At 39.3% G+C, this 20,950-nt stretch overlaps 1 protein-coding gene across 2 annotated transcripts in view; it reads left to right on the top strand.

The window, feature by feature from the left end:
* The window catches only part of EPG5 (ectopic P-granules 5 autophagy tethering factor), a gene marked incomplete at both ends in the record, with an annotated part of 121,738 nt that overhangs the window by 58,000 nt on the left and 42,788 nt on the right, over positions 1-20,950 (top strand). For both annotated transcript variants that reach the window (XM_079717931.1, XM_079717930.1), the window contains 5 exons: positions 452-673; positions 2,483-2,606; positions 9,454-9,598; positions 12,158-12,329; positions 13,456-13,618. In XM_079717931.1, the coding sequence (XP_079574057.1) occupies positions 452-673; positions 2,483-2,606; positions 9,454-9,598; positions 12,158-12,329; positions 13,456-13,618 (826 nt within the window). The remainder of the gene's footprint in view (positions 1-451; positions 674-2,482; positions 2,607-9,453; positions 9,599-12,157; positions 12,330-13,455; positions 13,619-20,950) is intronic.

Genomic DNA, 20,950 nt, shown 5'->3' with positions numbered 1-20,950 from the left:
CCAGTCAGTGCCTGGGGGGAGGCCAGCATTTCCACTGGATGTGAAGGGACCCTGGCTGGCTGTGGCTACTCACTGTCACTGACCATCGCTGTCTGGCTCCAGCTCTGTTTCTAGTTCACCTGCACTCCCTTAACTCACCCCTTTGAAACATATGGATGTTGATTCTTCATCACTTCTGTTTTCTACCAGATTGCAAGTCCTTTAAGAAAAGGGACTGTCTTTAATCTCTTCTGTACCTCTAAGTGGTGACAGTGTCTTGAATTTGCATAGCATTTCGTTCTTTTAAAAACTGCTTTTATATGTGCCATCTTGTTGGAGCCTCATTAGAACCATTGAGGTAGAGATAGTATGTATTAATTTAATAAACTGACTTAACAGACTGTTATTTTGTGTCACATAGAAAGAGCATCTTGTGTTGATCCTGTTGTGATCTGTGCTTGCATTTTTTAAGGCTACCCGTAGATGGTTGTATTGGAAGAAGGTTTTTTCAAAGCCCTGCTCATATCAATTTGCTAAAAGAAATGAAGAGGCGCCTGACTGAGGTGGCTGACTTCCACCACGCTGCGAGCAAGGCCCTCCGAGTTCCAGCAGAGGGCAGTGAAGGGCTGCCAGCGACCCAGGCTGGCACCCCTGCTTACCTGACTTCACCAGAACTGCACACGGAGCTCGTGAGGTGAGGCATGGCTGTTTAGCCATTTATGTTGTTTGCAGCACAGGTACTTGTGCCGGCTCTTTGATTTGTGTTACAGCTGCAAGATGTTATTCTCTTAACCTGTTAGATTGAATGTGGAAGGTGGTTTTGACTATAGGTTTGCATCTTGTAATGTTTCTCTTTTGTGTTTCTTACGAGAGTGAATCAGCAATTTGGATGTACCTCTGTGAAGTGCCTGGAGTCTGAGTGAAAGCTCTTAAACTGGAGGGCTGGTGACCTCTTCTATTTCTTTATTTAATAACAGAAACAAACCAAAAGAAGTGATAATAGCAGGTTAACAACTAGTAAAGCCTGCTACGATAGTTCTCTAAAAGAAATAAACGACCCAGGCAGGGTTCTTGAAGTGAGATTCATAGGCCCTGTAGGGGATTGTGGGATCCACCTGGGGTGCGGTGGATTCATAATCTTCCAAAACTGCTTCTAAAAATAAGCTTAATATTTGCATCCCCTAAAAGGTTAAGAACTCTGAGGTAAGTGTGTGTTCCCTTCACACTGTTCTTTCACCTTTCATTTGTAAGCTTGATGTAAACGAAATATTAGTCTTATAAATAAGACTTAATAAAAACGGCTCTTAATAATGAACTCTGAATACAAAGTGAATACAAATGTCTCAGTGAGGAAACCCAGTATTTCGATCCAGCACTCAGGCTTCAGGCTTGACTGACCTCAAAGCCTTAGGACTTCTCTCAGCCTCCAGAATGATTTCTCCCTTTCTCTTCCTTGTGAGAAGGAAAATGTATTTTTATCTGGGCTTAACCATTGGGAAGGCTTTATCTCTGAACATTTAGATCAGCTAAGAAAGCCTTTGATGTTCCCTGTTGCCCTCCTTTGGCATGTTGTGAGGTAGACGTATAAGCGAGTCAAGCTGGAAGAGAGCTCCGTCCCAGCCTCTCCTGTTTAAAAGCCTCAAAGCTCTGTCCCAGAGTCTCTTTCTACATAGACTGCTGCCAGGGTAAAGGTGGTATTTTTCCACTTTATTGAGTAAAGCCCAGCCACACCTCCTGGTCCCCACCTGGTACTTTGTAATTTGTGTGCTGTAGACTACTCTGGTACCTGTTGCTGCAAACAACTGCTTAAAATTCCAGTGATCTGAGCTAAATGGACTGTCTTCCTTGTAAAAACAAAACAAAATAAAAACAAAGGAAGCATCATTAAATTTTTAAAAAAGTTTTTACTGGAAAATAGAGAATTTGTTTTTCCTGTTTTTAGCTTTCTTCTGTTCCTTCTTCATGGGAACAGGGTGCATACATGCTATGGGTTCTATTTGTGATTCCTTGAGGCAGGGGATTGTCATTGAGCCTAAAGCTGGCAGGTTCTTCCAATGCATAAGTTTAAAATGGCTTTTAATGTTTTCTCTGAAAGACAGAAAAGGTGTTTATTTGAATGTTATATAAACTTTTCCAAGCACCAAGCCTCACTGTGACTGATTGTCCAGGAAAGAAAAGCATAAAATTCAGATCCTTGGTCTGTGTTAAAGTCACCTTCTCCAGTTATTTTTTTCTGTGTACTGTATTTAACCCTCTTTAGTAATAGAGTTCACAGAGCCCTTTCTTCACACCTTTTGTTTTAGCAATTATTGCATCGTATTTAAATGATTTGTGACCTTTCTCCCTTGCTGGCCCTTCTTGGGAGTGTGGTGGTTGGAAATATTTTCTGTGTTATGTGCTTCTGAACTTTTATCTTTTAGTGCCAGTGCTCCTAGAGGTGTAAGAAACTTCATTTGCCTGCACATCTTTTTGTATTTTATGTAATTATGTTTTTTTCTTTTAGGATCTTCAATGTATATATATTATGGCTAGAAGATGAGAATTTTCAAAAAGGAGATACGTATATCCCTTCTCTGCCAAAGCATTATGATATTCACAGGCTAGCAAAAGTGATGCAGAATCAGCAGGTAACACTATGGCAGTGTCTCTCTTAGCATATCTAACTGTAATTTGAATTGGTCACTTTTATAACCTAATGGTAAAACCACTTGTTGATACAGAAATCGGGTCACTGGGATGGTCATTGTTTTTGTGGTTTTGTCAATATATAAGTGATTTTTTTGTAGGAGTGTTTCCTTTTGAATCTCTGACCCCACTATGGCCTCACCTGAAGGCTTGAAGCTCATTCTGGAACCTTCTACAGCCTCGTAAACGCAGCCTTTCTCTGACTGTATTCTTCCTTGTTTTAAATTGTCAGCAGCTGAACACTTTTAAGCAGTCATCTCTACTCCCATAAAACTGTGTAAGAATTTGTTAAGATTGTTAAGATTCATACGTTGTATAGAAAGTTAGTAGCCTGGAGCTAGGGAGTTCACCTTTGTTTGCCTTTGGAGATGACTTACTTGTAGCTATCACAGTCTTGGTTGCCCTTTTGGAGAGACTCAATTCTAGTCTTCACATATCCTAATTTGTTCTCTCCCTGGTACCCAAGCAAAGATGTCTGTGGTCTTTCTTAGGCCAAAACTTCTGAGTTTTCTCTAAGCTTCTGTAGCTATCATTTGTGTGAGTGTGTGTGTGTGTGTGTGTGTGTGTGTCTAGGCATAGGCATATCTCTCCTGTTGCAGTTTCTTTTTTCTAGGGGCTGAACTCTACTGGGCATTGACCCCCAACATTGGATGGGATTTAAGATCCTCTAAGACTTGAGAGACTTCAATTTGGGTCTTTAAACCTAGTTGCTTCCACACTGTATATACTATTTCATCTCTAGTAGGTGTCTTTCACTTTCTTCTGTGTTCTTTGTCTTTCCTTCCTCTCTTTTCTTCTTTCTTCTTTCCTTCCCTTCCTTCTTTGAGTATCTATTGAATGCCTTTAAGGTATCAGGCATCTAATAACAAAGGTGAAAAGAAACTTGATGCAGTCTGCCTTTAAAGTGCTTACTGTCAAATGGGGGACGAAATAATTATTGCATCCAGTGATGAAGACTGTGGGGGTGGAATGCCCAGGGTGCTGTGGAAACATGCACAAATGGCACCTGATTCAGACTGAGACTGGAGTGTGACCTTTGAACTGAGCCCTACGGGACAAATGGGAGTTCTCAGGTTGATAGGAAGATATGGTGATGTGGAGTGGCAGAGAGGATGTTACCAGCAGGATGTCTTTTTCCAAAGTCTTTGTTTGAAGAGCTATTGAAATAGCAGGAGTAGTTAAATAAATGGATGAATTAAAAATATATTGAACTTTCTATCCTGTTCCATTGATCTATATATCTTGTTTTTGTGCCAGTACCATACTGTCTTGATTACTGTAGCTTTGTAGTATAGTCTGAAGTCGGGGAGCCTGATTCCTCCAGCTCCATTTTTCATTCTCAAGATTGCTTTGGCTATCCGGGGTCTTCTGTGTTTCCATACAAATTGTGAAATTTTTTGTTCTAGGTCTGTGAAAAATGCCAGTGGTAGTTTGATAGGGATTGCATTGAATCTGTAGATTGCTTTGGGTAGTAGAGTCATTTTCACAATGTTGATTCTTCCAATCCAAGAACATGGTATATCTCTCCATCTATTTGTATCATCTTTAATTTCTTTCATCAGTGTCTTATAATTTTCTGCATGCAGGTCTTTTGTCTCCTTAGGTAGGTTTATTCCTAGATATTTTATTCTTTTTGTTGCAGTGGTAAATGGGAGTGTTTTTTAATTTCACTTTCAGATTTTTCATCATTAGTGTATAGGAATGCCAGAGATTTCTTTGCATTAATTTTGTATCCTGCTACTTTACCAAATTCATTGATTAGCTCTAGTAGTTTTCTGGTAGCATCTTTAGGATTCTCTATGTATAGTATCATGTCATCTGCAAACAGTGACAGCTTTACTACTTTTTTTCCGATTTGGATTCCTTTTATTTCTTTTTCTTCTCTGATTGCTGTGGCTAAAACTTCCAAAACTATGTTGAATAATAGTGGTGAGAGTGAGCAACCTTGTCTTGTTCCTGATCTTAGTGGAAATGGTTTCAGTTTTTCACCATTGAGGACGATGTTGGCTGTGGGTTTGTCATATATGGCCTTTATTATGCTGAGGAAAGTTCCCTCTATGCCTACTTTCTGCAGGGTTTTTATCATAAATGGGTATTGAATTTTGTCGAAAGCTTTCTCTGCATCTATTGAGATGATCATATGGTTTTTCTCCTTCAATTTGTTAATACGGTGTATCACGTTGATTGATTTGCATATGTTACTGGCACAAAAACAGAAATATAGATCAATGGAACAGGATAGGAAGCCCAGAGGTAAACCCATGCACGTATGCTCACCTTATCTTTGATAAAGGAGGCAAGAATATACAGTGGAGAAAAGACAGCCTCTTCAATAAGTGGTGCTGGGAAAATTGGACAGGTACATGTAAAAGTATGAAATTAGAACACTGCCTAACACCATACACAAAAATAAACTCAAAATGGATTAAAGACCTAAATGTAAGGCCAGACACTATCAAACTCTTAGAGGAAAACATAGGCAGAACACTCCATGACATAAATCACAGCAAGATCCTTTTTGACCCCCCTCCTAGAGAAATGGAAATAAAAACAAAAATAAGCAAATGGGACCTAAGGAAACTTAAAAGCTTTTGCAGAGCAAGGGAAACCATAACAAGATGAAAAGACAACCCTCAGAATGGGAGAAAATATTTGCAAATGAAGCAACTGACAAAAAGGATTCATCTCCAAGATTTACAGGCAGCTCATGCAGCTGAATATCCAAGAAACAAACAACCCAATCCAAAAATGGGCAGAAGACCTAAATAGACATTTCTCTGAAGAAGATATACAGATTGCCAACAAACACATGAAAGAATGCTCAACATCATTAATCATTAGAGAAATGCAAATCAAAACTACAATGAGGGCTTCCCTGGTGGCGCAGTGGTTGAGAATCCGCCTGCCGATGCAGGGGACATGGGTTCGTGCCCCGGTCTGGGAAGATCCCACATGCCGCAGAGCGGCTGGGCCCGTGAGCCATGGCCGCTGAGCCTGTGCGTCCGGAGCCTGTGCTCCGCAATGGGAGAAGCCACAATGGTGAGAGGCCCGCGTACCGCAAAAAAAAAAAAAAAAAAAAAAAACTACAATGAGATATCATCTCACACTGGTCAGAATGGCCATCATCAAAAAATCTAGAAACAATAAATGCTGGAGAGGGTGTGGAGAAAAGGGAACCCTCTTGCACTGTTGGTGGGAATGTAAATTGATACAGCCACCATGGAGAACAGTATGGAGGTTCCTTAAAAAACTAAAAATAGAACTACCATACGGCCCAGCAATCCCACTACTGGGCATATACCCTGAGAAAACCCCATAATTCAAAAAGAGTAATGTACCAAAATGTTCATTGCAGCTCTAGTTACAATAGCCAGGACATGGAAGCAACCTAAGTGTCCATAATTGGATGAATGGGTAAAGAAGAAGTGGCATATATATACAACGGAATATTACCCAGCCATTAAAAGAAATGAAATTGAGATATTTGTAGTGAGGTGGATGGACCTAGAGTCTGTCATACAGAGTGAAGTAAGTCCGAAAGAGAAAAACAAATACTGTATACTAACACGTATATATGGAATCTAAGAAAAAAAAAAAAAGGTCATGAAGAACCTAGGGGTAAGACAGGAATAAAGACACAGACCTACTAGGGAATGGGCTTGAGGATATGGGGAGGGGGAAGGGTAAGCTGTGACAAAGTGAGAGAGTGGCATGGACATATATACACTACCAAACGTAAAATAGATAGCTAGTGGGAAGCAGCTTCATAGCACAGGGAGATCAGCTCCGTGGTTTGTGACCACCTAGAAGGGTGGGATAGGGAGGGTGGGAGTGAGGGAGAAGCAAGAGGGAAGAGATAATGGGAATGTGTGTATGTGTATAGCTGTTTCACTTTGTTATGGAGCAGAAACTAACACACCATTGTAAAGCAATTATACTCCAATAAAGATGTTTAAAAAAATAAAATAAAATTAGCCTGTTCTTATCATAAAAAATATATATGTATTGAAGAAGAATTAGTAGAATCAATAGGATTTTTAGATTAGGATTGATACAGTTGTAGGGCAGGTTAGATAGTACAAGGACTTCCAAATTCATAGCTTGGGCAGCTGCTGTTTACAGTACTGGAAGAGGAAGTGCCTGAGGGGCTTCAAGGAAAGCTCTAATTAAAGGGTTGGTGGGGAGGGGATGTACAGGTCTAGAGTTCAGGAATGGGGTAGTGTAGGAAACGTGGGTGTAATGGTAATAGAGTATTTGGATTAAGAAGAGGACTGAAGATGGAACTCTGAGAAGTAACATTGAAAGGCACAGAGAAATAAGGCTGAGAATACAGGACCAGAGAAATAGGAAAAATACACAGATGATCATGGTGTCCTGAAATCTTTTGCGTGCAGGTCCATAATCATCTCTTGTTTATACTCCACAACCCAAAGCCTTATCTGAGAATTTGCATGTAGTAGGTACTTGGTCAGTGTTTTAAAAAATTAATCATAGCTTTCTTGGTTCTTTAATATTTATCTTGGTTCCCCAGCATCTACACAGTTAATTGCTTTCTTTGTTTTTTTAAAGTCTTTGTTGCCATTTGATTTTTTAAAAATTTTTATTTATTTATTAAAATTTTTTTTTTATTGGAGTATAGTTGTTTTAAAATGTTGTGTTAGTTTCTGCTGGCCATTTAATTTTATAGCTAGTATTTTGAATCAGTAATTCAGGTTCAGAGTTGTTCTGTCTTTTAGTGGTTTCTGAAACATCCCTGCTTACCCACTGTTAATTCTCAGTATTCTTTTATAATTGTTAGCTTCTGTCAATAGTACTTTAGCACAGAGGTGGAGAAAGTGACATCCAGACCCCAATTAAAGGAGATGTGTATACACAGTAGAAGCGTCTGGTACAGCACCTCAAACAGTTTGGTGCATCCAAGATCCAGGCTTGTGATCAGGATGACTTTGGAGTTCCTTCTCTGAGTCTGGAATGCCTTGTGCCATGATTGGTTTGGAAATAACGATTTAGGACTTCATGGGAGTGTGCTAATTGAGAAGCCTGAAACATTTTTACATTTATAGGTATCCTTTAAACACTCAAAATCAGAAAAAAAAAAAGAAAACCATCGTCCACAAAACCACAGTCCATATCTGCTCATCAGCTATTTCTGTTTGAAGTAGTTTTTGGTGTTCATTGATAGTTGACTTTCTTTTTTACTAATGGCAGTCCACCATTCTAATATGTAGTCATCACCAGAGTGAAATATATGCCAGACATATACTTTATGCAAGACAAATATGCAAAATATGCAAGACAGCTCACTGGAGAGTGGGAGGAAAATACTGGAATTTCTGTTTCTATTTTTTTTGGTCAATCATATCTATTTACTTATTTATTTTACCTTTTCTAATGAAAAATTCAATCATACAGAAAAATAGAATAGTATAATAGACATGCCCTTCTCCCTCTGCCTGTATGTATCATGTGTCGTTTCACCTATAGCCAGTCCAGTCCCACCACCATGTTGGAGCTAATCCTAGAGGGCATTCGATACATATTTTAAAAGACAAAGATTTAAAAAAATAACAGGGCTTCCCTGGTGGCACAGTGGTTAAGAATCTGCCTGCCAATGCAAGGGACACAGGTTCAAGCCCTGGCCGGGGAAAATCCCACATGCCATGGAGCAACTAAGCCCATGCGCCACAACTACTGAGCCTGAGCTCTAGAGCCCGCAAGCCACAACTACTGAAGCCTGAGCGCCTAGAGCCTGTGCTCTGCAACAAGAGAAGCCACGACAATGAGAAACCCACATACCTCAACGAAGAGTAGCCCCCATTCACCACAACTAGAGAAAGCCCGCGTGCAGCAACGAAGACCCAACATGGCCAAAAATAAATAAATAAATAAATTTATTAAAAAAAAATAATAACATAACCCAAGAGCATTTATACCTGAAATATATTAACAGTAATTTCTTAATATCACATATCTAGACAGTGTTCAAATTTCCAGTGCTCTTACAAATGTCATAAAAGTTTTGTTTTTATTTGCTCTTACAGTTTGTTTGAATCAGAGTCTGCATTTTGTAATTGGTTGATAGTTCTTATTAATCTGTTTAAATCTATAGGTCTCCCCTTATCCTTTTTTTTTTTAATTGCAATTTATTTGTTGAAGAAACTGGGTAGTTTGTCCATAGAGCTTCTCCACAGTTTGGATTTTGCTGATTATATCTTTGTGGTGTAGTTTAATACGTTTTTCTGTCCCCTGTATTTCCTGTAAGTTGGTATTGGGACCTAGGGCTTGATATAATCCAGATCCAATTATTTTCAATATATTTATTTTTTATCTCTTTAAAATTTGTTTTTGTTTTTTTTTTTTTACCTATGTCTTATATTAGTTCAGTAGTATATGTATGTAATATATAAATATACATTTAGTGAGGCTATTGTAATAATTTTTTCCAGTCCTGGTACACAATCAAAAAGTTTTGAGATTCCTAAGGTTGTTAGACATTTTATTTTTTAATTTATTTATTTGGCCGCACCACGCGGCTTGCAGGATCTTAGTTCCCTGACCAGGGATTGAACCCGGGCCCTAGACAGTTCAAGTGCCAAGTCCTAACCACTGTACCGCCAGGGAATTCCCTAGAGTGCCCATTTTAAATGTGATTTATCCTAATGCTTGGAGAACTTGGAGTGGACCACCTCATGTTGAAACTTATGGGTTCACTTTAAAGTTAAATATACAGTTTTATATGTGAATATGTGATTCATCTCTGAAAGTTAAAGTCGTGTGGTTCCATTTTAGGACCTGTGGATGGAGTATTTGAACATGGAGCGCATACATTATGAATTTCAGGAAACCATTAGTCTGTGGATGCAGGCCAAGCTTGAGTCCCATTCTACACCCTGCAGTTCGTCAGTGCCGCTGGACTTCACTGATCCTTTGTTGGGTGAGTTGTGTGAGTGAGCATCAGACCCTTTGAATGAATGGGTAAGTGAATGAATGAGTGAATGAATGGTGGGTGAGTGAGTGAATCAGAGCCATTGAGGGTTAAGGTTCACAAAGTGTACCCCTCAGTGAGAACTGCTTTTTTAGGAGTTCATTGTTAACTTGTTAACCACTTGGGGTTAGGTTATGCTTTGAATGAGAGAAATTCCAAAAACAGTGAGGACTTAAATAAGATAGGGATTTTTTTTCCGTGTAAAAGAAGTCTGGAGGCAGGCAGTTCAGAGCAGTAGCTTTATGGCCTGAAAGCCTTCAAGGACCCGTACCCCTCGTATCTTGCTGTCTCACTGTGTTCACATCTGACATCCACTTATGGTTCAACGTGGCTGCTTAAGCTTAAGCTGTCTCATTTGCATTCCATTCAGTGGGTAGGGAAGCCTCCCTCTTTCAAGGACTCTTTCAAGAAGCTGCTCATAGACTTTCCAGTTACATGTCATTGGCCCACACTGAGGCATGACTCTTGCCATGGAGTTTCCCACTGTCTGGATGTTGCTAATTATACCTTTGTGGTATAGTTTAATATGTTTTTCTGTCCCCTGTATTTCTTGTAAATTGGGAAAGTGATTAGGTAGTTTGTGGTTCATTTTCTCCATGATGCTTTAAAAAGATATTTTAATTGACTTAAAACATGTAAAGTAGAAGCTAGAATTTAATTATTTGGGGTTTGCATCGAGCAGATAAGGAACCTGAAGTGTATGGTGGTTAGGTAACTTTCTGAAGTCACAAAGCTGGGGCTTTGAAGAGCGGGCTTCAGAGACCCTGCTCTTCACCACTTGTCTTGTTTCTGGCGATCAGTACAGGTTGCAGTTCTAAATAAAATTACAGCCTAAATTTTTAAATAATTAGTTTCAGGTTTTTCTCAGATGAGAGCAGGTTAGATGATGATTATATCAAACGATGGAACTTGTGATTGTGATTGTAGGAAAAATATCAGCAGCTCTTCATAGGTTACTGTATACTTACGACACCAACTTCTTTTTCTTAAATTTGTTGGCTTCGTAACTTTTTGTCAGTTGTGGTCCAGAGTTGTGATTATAGTTAAATATGCTCTGAATTAAGTTTTTTTCTGTCTTTTGTTTTGTATTTAAAGTACCACCCTTGATTTTTCTTTCGTAATAAGTTATATTGGGTTAGAAAAAGACCCTCCCCACCTCCCCCACCCCCATTTTCCTTTAGAGTCATGACCTAATATTGCTTGAAAGAAACTTGAACATAGTCAGGAGTCTTACCCCATGGTGAATATCCAGCTTTGTTACATTCTGTGCGTAGAGTGGTAGTTCTAGTGGAAAAACCCCAGCTATAAGGGACGGTCCTGGACTTGACCTGTTTGGAATGTTAAATTCCATCTGTTTGGATTACAAACAATACAAGTTTTCGTATGCCAAGTAAAGTCATGGCTATTAAGTTTTCTTTAATTTTTCTTAACAAGAATAGAAAATTGAATGCTATATCTGGAATGAAATCGGAAATTCAGAGTAGTCCCTTAAGTACTTTGTTGACTTACTGACTTGAAATTCCCTTGACCTCTCCCGACCTCTGTTGTCTTACATGGCAGCATTTTTCTTCATGTTCTTCAGTCCCTATGAGCTGTGTGGTATGTGGATAGTGTAATGAAAAGAAAGGAAGGGAAGATAGGAATTTATTGGACACCTACTGTGTATTCAGCTGTGTACTAAGTGTAGAAATATAAACATTTAAGTTGGATTGAGCAGTATGAGATCATGTGAAATCTAGTGCAAAGTTGCATGGTACAGATTTACTGTTTTTTACCTTTATTTTTCTTATATGGTACGTGATTTCTTATTTGGACTCGTAAATCAGTTTTTGAGTGAATGAACAAATGAATGAATGAATGACTATGACTACATAAATATAAGTTCTGTAGGAGTTCATGCCCATGTCTTCATTCATTTTAACTCTGCTACTCTCCACCCTCCTGTTCAAACCTTGACCTAATGTAGGACTTTTCACTCAGCTTCATTCCATAATGCCCATTCCTCTTTCTCCTATTCCTATGAAGTTTATTTGGATGATTGCATTAAACTCTTAACTGGGCTACCCGCCCCATTTCCCCAGTCCACTGTCCAGATGATAGCTACCATCTTTCTAAAGCTTGCTTAGAGTTATTCACTAGATCCCTTTTACACTAGTATCAAGTCCAAACACCTTAGCGTGTCATGCAGAGCTGTCTAGGTGATAATTTAAGATTGTGAGCAGTAGGTCTTTAACTGTCATCGAGACTTTTTGAGGATAGGAATTCTATTTAATCATATCACATGCTCCTGAGCTCTCAGCTCCTGGTAGAGTATTCTTAGGCTAGTGGGTGATCCCTCAAAACTTGCAAGGAACAAAAGATAATTTTATTCATTTAGGCCTCTGATGATTTAAACAACTATTCTTCAGATCTCTAACATTCTTTGTGAAGGTAACAGATTAGTTTTGTAGTACATTATGACCTAGTAGTAGCCATTATTCAGTAAATATGACTTAATTTTTTTTTCAGCTAAAGAAAGGGTTTTAAGTAACCTGCGGAAACATGAGGACCCCCAACCTCCCCTTGTTCTGCAGCCAATGAGGCCTCCTGTGCCAGTGTTTTCCTCAGCCTCGATCCTGAGTCAGAAGGACACCATCCAGCTGGTACGCACAGATCTGAATCTGCTGCGGCAGCAGGCCAGGTAAGACCACAGGCCCTCCAGGATCATGCTTCTGTGCTTGCTGCTTTGACGGCCTGATGAGTAGCATCTAGAAGAGCTTCTTCATTAGCCTTCTCACCACCAGGGTAATTTGACCACACTGGCTCAGCTGGTTACCTTAGTTAACCAAGTTGTGACAAGTCTTTTAATTTCATGTGGAAATTATGTGGTGCTTTCATGAAGTATATAAATTGTACAGTTTCTTGTGGCATTTCCGAGTGTCAGCAGTGCCAGCTAAATTTTTTTCTTATGCTTTTCCTGAGGAAATCTTCTGATACTGGAAAGATGGTGTTAAAAGGGAATGAAATGAGATTTACTCTCTTTTCACTGCTTTGCTCTCTAACTCTCCATATTCTTTTAAAAATTGACACAGATACTTGATCGAAGTGTGGGAAAGTCATTTTAGTATTTTGAGTTCACGGTGGATACAGAATGATCATATATATAAGGTTTTGATTGTAGCTTGTGATCCTGTGAGGAGGAGTGCGTGTAGAGTCTGTTTTATTTATCAAGTGAAAGAGTTTATCTTTGCAAAGCCCAAGCCCATGGGAATCAATCTCTTATTGGCCCTTTATCCCTTGGTTGTCTTTGGTTTAGTCAGGTATCGTATATGTGTTGTTTGCACATGCAACACACAGGCTGCCTGCACATCACTGTAATAATCAATACAGTGTTGACACCCATGTAAACAACTAGCTTTTCATGTCTTCCACATCTCAGTTTGAGTTGCTAATATCTAAGAAGTCACTGGTACTTACAAATAAGGTATGCCTTTAGGATGATTAAATCAGGATGGAATTCTCATTTGCTCTTCTGCATTTAAGGGTTCATTTAAAAAAACATTGTTGATATAACACAGATTCTAAATGGAGCTTTGTTTCTGGCTAAAAAGTTGTCTTACTTTTCCTTCCTTTTTTAACTCTCTGACTGCCAGGGAGAGGGTTTGGGTAAGTCTTGGCACACACACCTTTGTTTTTTTGTTACTATGGAATTCTTGTGCCTTATCGTTCTCTAATGCAGGCTGGGGGTGACTGGAAGCCTTTATCACTTATCATAAAATCTTTCCTAAGACTTTTTTTTTTTGTAACCTACCGATGATGGTTTTCAGAACTGCAGCTCTTCGGGAAGCTCAGCAGGTTGTGCTGGACAGTGAGCTGTTGGACACAATGCCCAAGCAGTATGTTAATCGAGAAGAACAGACCACGCTGCATTTGGAGTGTAGAGGCAGTAGTGGCAAGAAGTGCCAAGGAGCCGGAGTTGTAACAGTTCAGGTAAGATTAAGTCTCTTCATAATTCAGAGAGTTTCATTTGAGTCCCTAATATTGGCATATCATTGAGAAAGACTGAAAGAAGTATTTAGTACGTCATCCATGTCCCAAAACATTTAATAGTTCTGGGGAGAGTGAAGATACATACAAAGCTAATCACTTATTTCCGTAAGTGCTGATGAGTCTTATAAGACAGATAGTCAGATAGAAATGAAAAGGAAAGGGGAATAATTGAGATGATTCTTGGAGAGAGGGGCTCAAACTAGTGTTAAAGATTTTGGTGATGATAGCTTGGATTCAGTTAGAAGGAATGTGGGAATGGGGTCACCATGACTTCATCTAGGGGCCAGTGGCTCAATCGATCTGTTTCAGTTGTTTTTTTTCGGAGGCGGGTGATTCATGTTGGAAAGGTTGGAACTCACATTGGAAAAGATCATCATGTGGGGGTTCTGGCTGAATGCTGCGGGTGGTGGGGAGCCACTGAAGACAAAGGTGGGAGGCACGTGTGAAAAGCAGATCAGTTGGGTGGAGCTTGCCAACAGGCCAAAGTTGGGTCTATGACATCATAAGGACTTCAGAATGGAAGGTTAGCCTTAGCCAGTATGTCATAGCACTCACTTTATGCCAGGTAGAGTCTAAACACTTTACAGAACTTGTTTTATTCTCACCACAATACTATAAGGTGGGTATCTTTATTGTCTGTATTTTCCAGATGAAGAAATAGAGGCATAGAGAGCTTAAGTTACATATCCAAGGTGACGCTGCCAGTGAGTGGCAAAACCAGGAAGGCCCTCCAGCTGCAGAGTGCATGCTCCTTAGTCACTGCACGGTACTCTTTCCGCAAGTGAATTCAGTATTCCGTGAGCTGGGAAAGAAATGATTGGAGACAGGCGCTACCTGCTCCTTGACTACACTTGCACAAAAATAGCTTCTCTTTTTTTGTTAGCTTTTACAAATTGGGGTATTTATTTTACTGACTCTTGGTTGTCTTTCAAAAATTTCCCTTCTTTTTGTGCCAGTCCATATTTTAACAGTTCTAATGTATTTTTCATCAGTCTCTTCTAGGAGACTGTTTTCTTAAAATGTCTTCTTTGAAATAATTTTTTATACTCATATTTTTTATTACCTTCAAAATTCATTTCTAATTTTTTTCAACATAGTTGTATGCGTCTGTTAAGAAATTTGGCCTGGGATGTGAGATTCCTAAATACTGAGATAATATCTTTGGCCAGGTACCTTATGAAGTTAATTTTCTTTTGGTGTGTTTTTATTCCCCCAAGACTAAGGTAGAGGTATTTAAGAAGGATCACTTGCTAAAACAATAAAACAGGAAGAAAAGTTTGCCAGCTGAGGGTGGAGTTTGAGTTGATGGGGAAAAGGCTGAAAATGTATCCAGTTATAATAAAAAAGGGACATTTTATTACCAATCTGTGTTTTTACAAATATGGTATTTTTCCATATTTTGAAATTACATATCTTTGTCAGGCTGTTAATTCTATATAGAGAAGGGAATTCTCCTAAAATGCATTTTTTTAAGTCACTACGGAGATAAGTACAAAGAAATGTCTTTCCAATTCTGGCTAATAGCTTACTGTTTGAAGACTTGTAAATATTTGCTGTCCCAGCCAAAGAACAGGTCTGATTGCTTGACCTCCTATTAAATTGCAGGGTCTTGCGGTGGAAAATACCACTAGGCAGACCTGGGAGCTTTAACTCTAAGCCTACCAGTGACCTGTTTTTTTTTCCTTTTCAGAAAATGGGATCATAGTCTTGATTTATCTGAACCCTTGAATTCAAATTTCTTTTATAACCTTTAGTTCGTTAATTCTGAAATAAAAAGGTACACCTTTTCTAAAATACCTTCAAAATAATTTTGATTATTATTTTGAGGAGGGAGATCAGAAAGATGATCTATGATAGGGATTAAAATGAATATGCCTTAGATTTTGCTTTTACAGACAACACAAAAAATACTTTTCAAAAGAAAAATTGGTAGATGCTAAGATTGCTTGAAGAAAGAAGTAAAAAAACAAGAAAGGACACACAGCAAAAAAAGAGGAGATTTTATAGAAGCTTAAAGAATTTGAAAAATAGCTGTGTTTTGTGGCCATAACCTCATTAGAAATATCCAAGTTTTCTTAAAGCACATTTTAATTTTCTGCTGGCCTTACTTGTTGCCCAGTACCCTGACTTTCAGTTTAGGAAGTCCCGTCATTTGGAAAATCAAGAAGCTTGGGAACTCCCGCTGATGGCTCCTAGAAGTATCAGTATCAATAGTACTACTCCAGCCATTATTTTGCCTGATGATGCAGATGTGCCAGGGGAATTAAAAATGTAAAGACAGCAAGCAACTTTCATAGTCTGAGACTTAAATAGGATTTCTTTGGAAAATTATACAGTAGTTGCTAATTCCAGATGTCCTGGGCAGTATTTACTGGTTGATACTTCTAGGAACTGAAGATAAAATTTTTTTTTGCTACTCATTAATGGCTAAGAGCAAAGTGGAGGAAGGGTAAAACCCTAGCTGCCATGAAGCTTGGGCTTATCTAAGCAAGTCAGTTAGGTTTGCTCTGATTTTTTTTTTTTTTTTTGTGGTACGCGGGCCTCTCACTGTTGTGGCCTCTCCCGTTGTGGAGCACAGGCTCCGGACACGCAGGCTCAGCGGCCATGGCTCATGGGCCCAGCCGCTCCGCGGCATGTGGGATCCTCCCAGACCAGGGCACGAACCCGTGTCCCCTGCATCAGCAGGCAGACTCTCAACCACTGCGCCACCAGGGAAGCCCCTGCTCTGATTTTTTGTTAAAGATTGTACTTGAGTCTAATGCTGTCCATTACACAAATGGATGACTTTAGTTTGTAGGAAGAGAGGTGTTTGTCAGGGGTGGGGAAGGTGAGTTCTGAGTGTTCATGGCTCATCAAGAAACTGTCACTGGGAGACAGTATTCCTGAAGAAGGTAGATTGTGTTATTCTTACAATGTAAAACTGTAGCCCCTCTATATACAGGTGTCCAGTGCCCACCTCATGGTTGTGATTAGTAGTGTTGATCCTGTTTGACATCATTCTATCTTCTGGTGATACTGAACATCATGAGGCCTCTTCTGGATTCCTCAGGTCTCCAGCCACTTCTCAACTTCCTCCAGGGTTCCTCAACGCTTGGATTGCTGGTTGTGCTTGGCTCTACTCCTGATTCCCTTCTTCACTGTGATACCAGCTGCTTTTGCCTTTTGTCTGTGCTAGAGTTCATAATCTGGGGTTTGTGAAGGGTCTTTAGTGGGCCAGAGAAGACCCTGAAAGTGTATAGAAATGTTTTTTTCCTGAAGAGTTCATAGATTCAGTCGATCCTCAACAGTCCATGACCCCCGAAGGGTCAGTCCATATGTTGATGACTCCTGTTCTGTTTGTCTAGTCCAGAATTCTCTCTTGAGTTCCAGGTCTAGACTTCTTCTTGCTTACTTAACATTCTATGAATGTCCCATAGATACCTCAAACTCCGTAGGTCCTAAACTAAGCTCATCTTTACCTGTCAAACCTGTTTTTTCTGTAATTCCACTTACCTGGGCTCCCAAGATGGAGACCGAGGCATCAGTATCCATATCCTCTCCTCCCCCCCATACTTCCTATCTAGTTGCTTTCCAAGTCATACTGGTTCTGCCTTTGAAATGGCTTTAAATGTCTGCCTTTTTCTGTTTGTATTGCCATTGCCCTATGGTTGGCCCACATCACTTCTCCCCTGAACGAATACAGCAACCTTCCTGTCTCTATCTAGTTCATTTTCCACCATTCATCTTTTTAAACACAAATCTGATCACATTTCCGGGCTAAAAACCCACGTTGGTTCTCTAGTATCTAAAAGGAGTATGTCTCTTAGGACCCTCCATAATCTGTTCTTAATCTTTTTCTAGCAACATCATTTACCCTCTCTCCCACTCCCCAAACCTTCTATTTTCTAGCAATTTAGACCTTTTCTGTTCTGCAAACATGACATGCCTTTGTTCTTAGCATATGCTGTTATTTGTTCTCCCCCACTCATTTCTGAGCTTCTGCTCATCCCTTCATTCCTTGGTTCAGGCAGCATCTTTTCTTGAGGTCTTTCTTGACTCCTCTCATCAAACTGAGATATATTCCCTCCTCTTATCGCAGCTTGAGCATAAATGCTGTCGTAGTTACCTGCTATTTTTCCTACCAGACTGTAACCTCTTTGGGATTAGAGCTCCTGTCCTTATTCATCTGTATTCATCTGTATTACCAGTACCACCTAGAATGGCTCTTGGCACATGATAGGTACCCTTTAACACCCCCGAATCAGTCAGGGAGAGCCACAAGCACACCACCTGTTAGACTGCATTACAGCTTGTTTTGTGTTATGATTACTTCTGTAGGCTTTAACAGATTTTGAGTTATCTGAGGGCCAGGATCTTGTCTCTTTCCTGTTTATGTTGTCAGTGCTTCACACAGTCAGTGTCACAGAATGGATGTGTTTGAAGGAATGAACGATGGATACATACTCTTCATAATAATCTCCCTGAAGATATTATCTGGCTGTGGAAGACATGGAAGTTGGAACTTTTTCCTACTAGAAATTGGCAGTCGTTTTTGATCCTGCTTACCTTTGGCCAATTTAATGCTTAGTTGGCCAGTTTAATGCTTTCCATACAAAATCCTGACTTAAATACCACACACTGCTCCACTTACCTTTTTACTCTAATACAAGTGTCTCCTGGGCATTCGATCTTGGAAAGCGGTAAGGCTGGTCATACTTCAGTGCACTACTTTATTTCTCAGCCCTGTTCAGAGTATTTCTTATCCCTTGCTTGGGCACTCTCACATTCCAGGTAATCTGCTAGGGGCTTTGCTTACGTTTTTCACTTAGCTTCACAGAATGAGGAAGAGAAAGCAGGTTCAGAGAGACTCAGAGACTTGTCATCCTCACACAGCTAGTAAGTGGCTCAGTTGGAATTCAAGCCCGCATCTATTTAAATTCAAGAGTTGTGCTTTTCCATTCAGTATTGGGAAATGGCCAGGCCATTTGCTTTGGCTCTTTCAGCTCTGATTTTTGAAAACTAGCTGATCATGACGGTCAAATCTCATTTGAATTAACGTGTACCCCTTTCTTTCTGAGTTAGTGTGGTAGGAGTGCTTCTTTTTCAGTGATTAGAGAATTCCTGGATTGGATGAATTTTTAAAATCAACTTCATGGAAAATAATTTTATATTTCAAGTGTGAATTTTAAGTTCTAAAATTAAAACATGTTAAGCGTATTTTAAATATAAATTTCAATGGCTCTTTTGTAAAGATTTCAAATTATATCATGAAAATATCTTATTGCTTAGTAGAATTTTTCTGTGAGGGAAAGCCCTGGAAATTTCCAGCCATCTGCAAATGTTTGAACTATGTATAGCTTGTTTGGGGTATACAAAAGCCAAAGATATTTTCTGGGAAGTGAGACGTGCCTCTTCTGTGGTCGCCTCTCCTAACAGAAGCCTCTAATAATTTGGTGATATTCCCTGAGGATATGGGGTGATTTATAATAGGGTTCCTTTTGTTGTTCTTTGGTATTGTGGGGCATGTTTGCTGGACCCAGGACTGATTTATTATCATGTGAAAAATTGCTCATTCCTAGAAATGAAAGATGGAAAAGACCCCCTGAGGGCCTCACATTATTTTAACAACTTGCTGAAGCACATGCTTTGTGCAACTTTTGTATTTTTTTGTCTACTTATAGTGACTCAAGGGGACGGGCTTCCAGCATGCTGCTTTGTTCTATTGTCTACAGCTTCTTGTAATTATGAGCCGGTAGTCATTCAATCTCTCTCACCTCCCCTCTAGTAAGAAAAGAAAACTTTTAACAGTGGTAGGAACAATGAACAAAAATAAGTAGACAAGGAAATTATGATAATTTTGGGTTTTTTTGTGAGAAAGTTTAAACTTTCCTAAACTAGTTGATTTTCTTTTATTCTTCAGCATCAGTAGTTTCTACAACATGGGGTGGCAGTTTTAAAGTTCAAGTTACAAAGTGATTTTAGTCTTGTCTCTCTGCGTTTCCCAGTCAAGTGAGCCTCTCTTTTTTTATTACCCATTGTCTTTCCACTTCCCTTCATTCTTACTGTCTTCCTTCCTCCTCTCAGGTTCTTTCTTTTCCTCTCTTTGATGCTTTCTCTCCAGGTCAGCCAAGGGCTGTGACTCAAAGACCCAGTTTAACTGTACTTGGTGACATATTGGGCACTGCACGTACTCCTGATCACATTTTGGGCTATTAAACATTGGCCTGTTATTTGAAAGATTTGAAATAAAATATTTGAATTGATTCATTATGTGGAAGTAATTTACTTTTTTTAATCTTTTGTTTCTCCAGTAGTAAAAATTGAAGTAATTGTTGTTAACATTATATGCTCTTGGATATTCACTTTTATGCCTTTTTTTAAAATTAAACAATACTTTATTGCTAAAAAATGCTAAGCATCTTTTATGCCTTTTGATTCATAGTCACAGCTTATTTTTTCTGTAAAACAAGAAGTTTTATAAAGATTTTTAACACAACATTGGTGAGTTTTGTGGAAGAAACTTATTATCATGATCATAAAAGTAGGGGCTCAACATGCCATCTATCAGAGTTGTGCTGCACTGAGCTGCTGTGTAAAAGCAAAACAAGCAAGACCATTGCCCTTCAGGAGCTTTTGATCTGGAATTTATGAAAATAACTCTGGCAGGGATATAAGGAATTCATTTGAGCAAGTTTGTGAATTAAGTAATTACATTATTTATAAACAAAGGATACCTGTAATCACTGCAGTGGTGGCTGAGGCCTGGGTTTGGGCAGGTGCATATAAAGGAAAATGTAGACTCTACTGCTCACCCAAGTGATTGGGGAAGACTATGTGAAGAGAAGTAGGATTTAAAATTCCTGCTTTCTAAATGTTCTGGTCTCTTCAGCGTTTCCTGCCATGCCTGCAAGATAAGTCCAAATCCCCTAACCTGCATTAAAGGTGTCTCTAAGACAGGCCCCTCTGCTCCCCAGTCTGATTACACTGCCCTCTTCAGCCCTGACCCCCTAGTTGGTTGAGCTCCTCTTGGCTGTCCCTCTGTCCTGTCCCCCACAACTGCCACACTGTGTTGCAACCTGGGCCTAGGATGTTCTCTGTATCTGTCCACAGGCAAACAAGGACATTAAAAATGTACATACAAAGCAGTTATCATATAGGTCACCATCAATTAATTAGAGAAAGGGATATTAACAACCCCCTCAAATAGGAAACACATAATCTTAAATAAAGTATAGTTTTAAAAAAATTAAAATAAATTTAGTTTTTTTTTTTAAAGCTCAATAAATTCTTCTT

The sequence above is a fragment of the Hyperoodon ampullatus genome, assembly GCF_949752795.1.
Source record: "Hyperoodon ampullatus genome assembly, chromosome: 13".
NCBI lineage: Eukaryota > Metazoa > Chordata > Mammalia > Artiodactyla > Ziphiidae > Hyperoodon > Hyperoodon ampullatus.
This window is presented reverse-complemented; position numbering and strand designations above follow the sequence as displayed.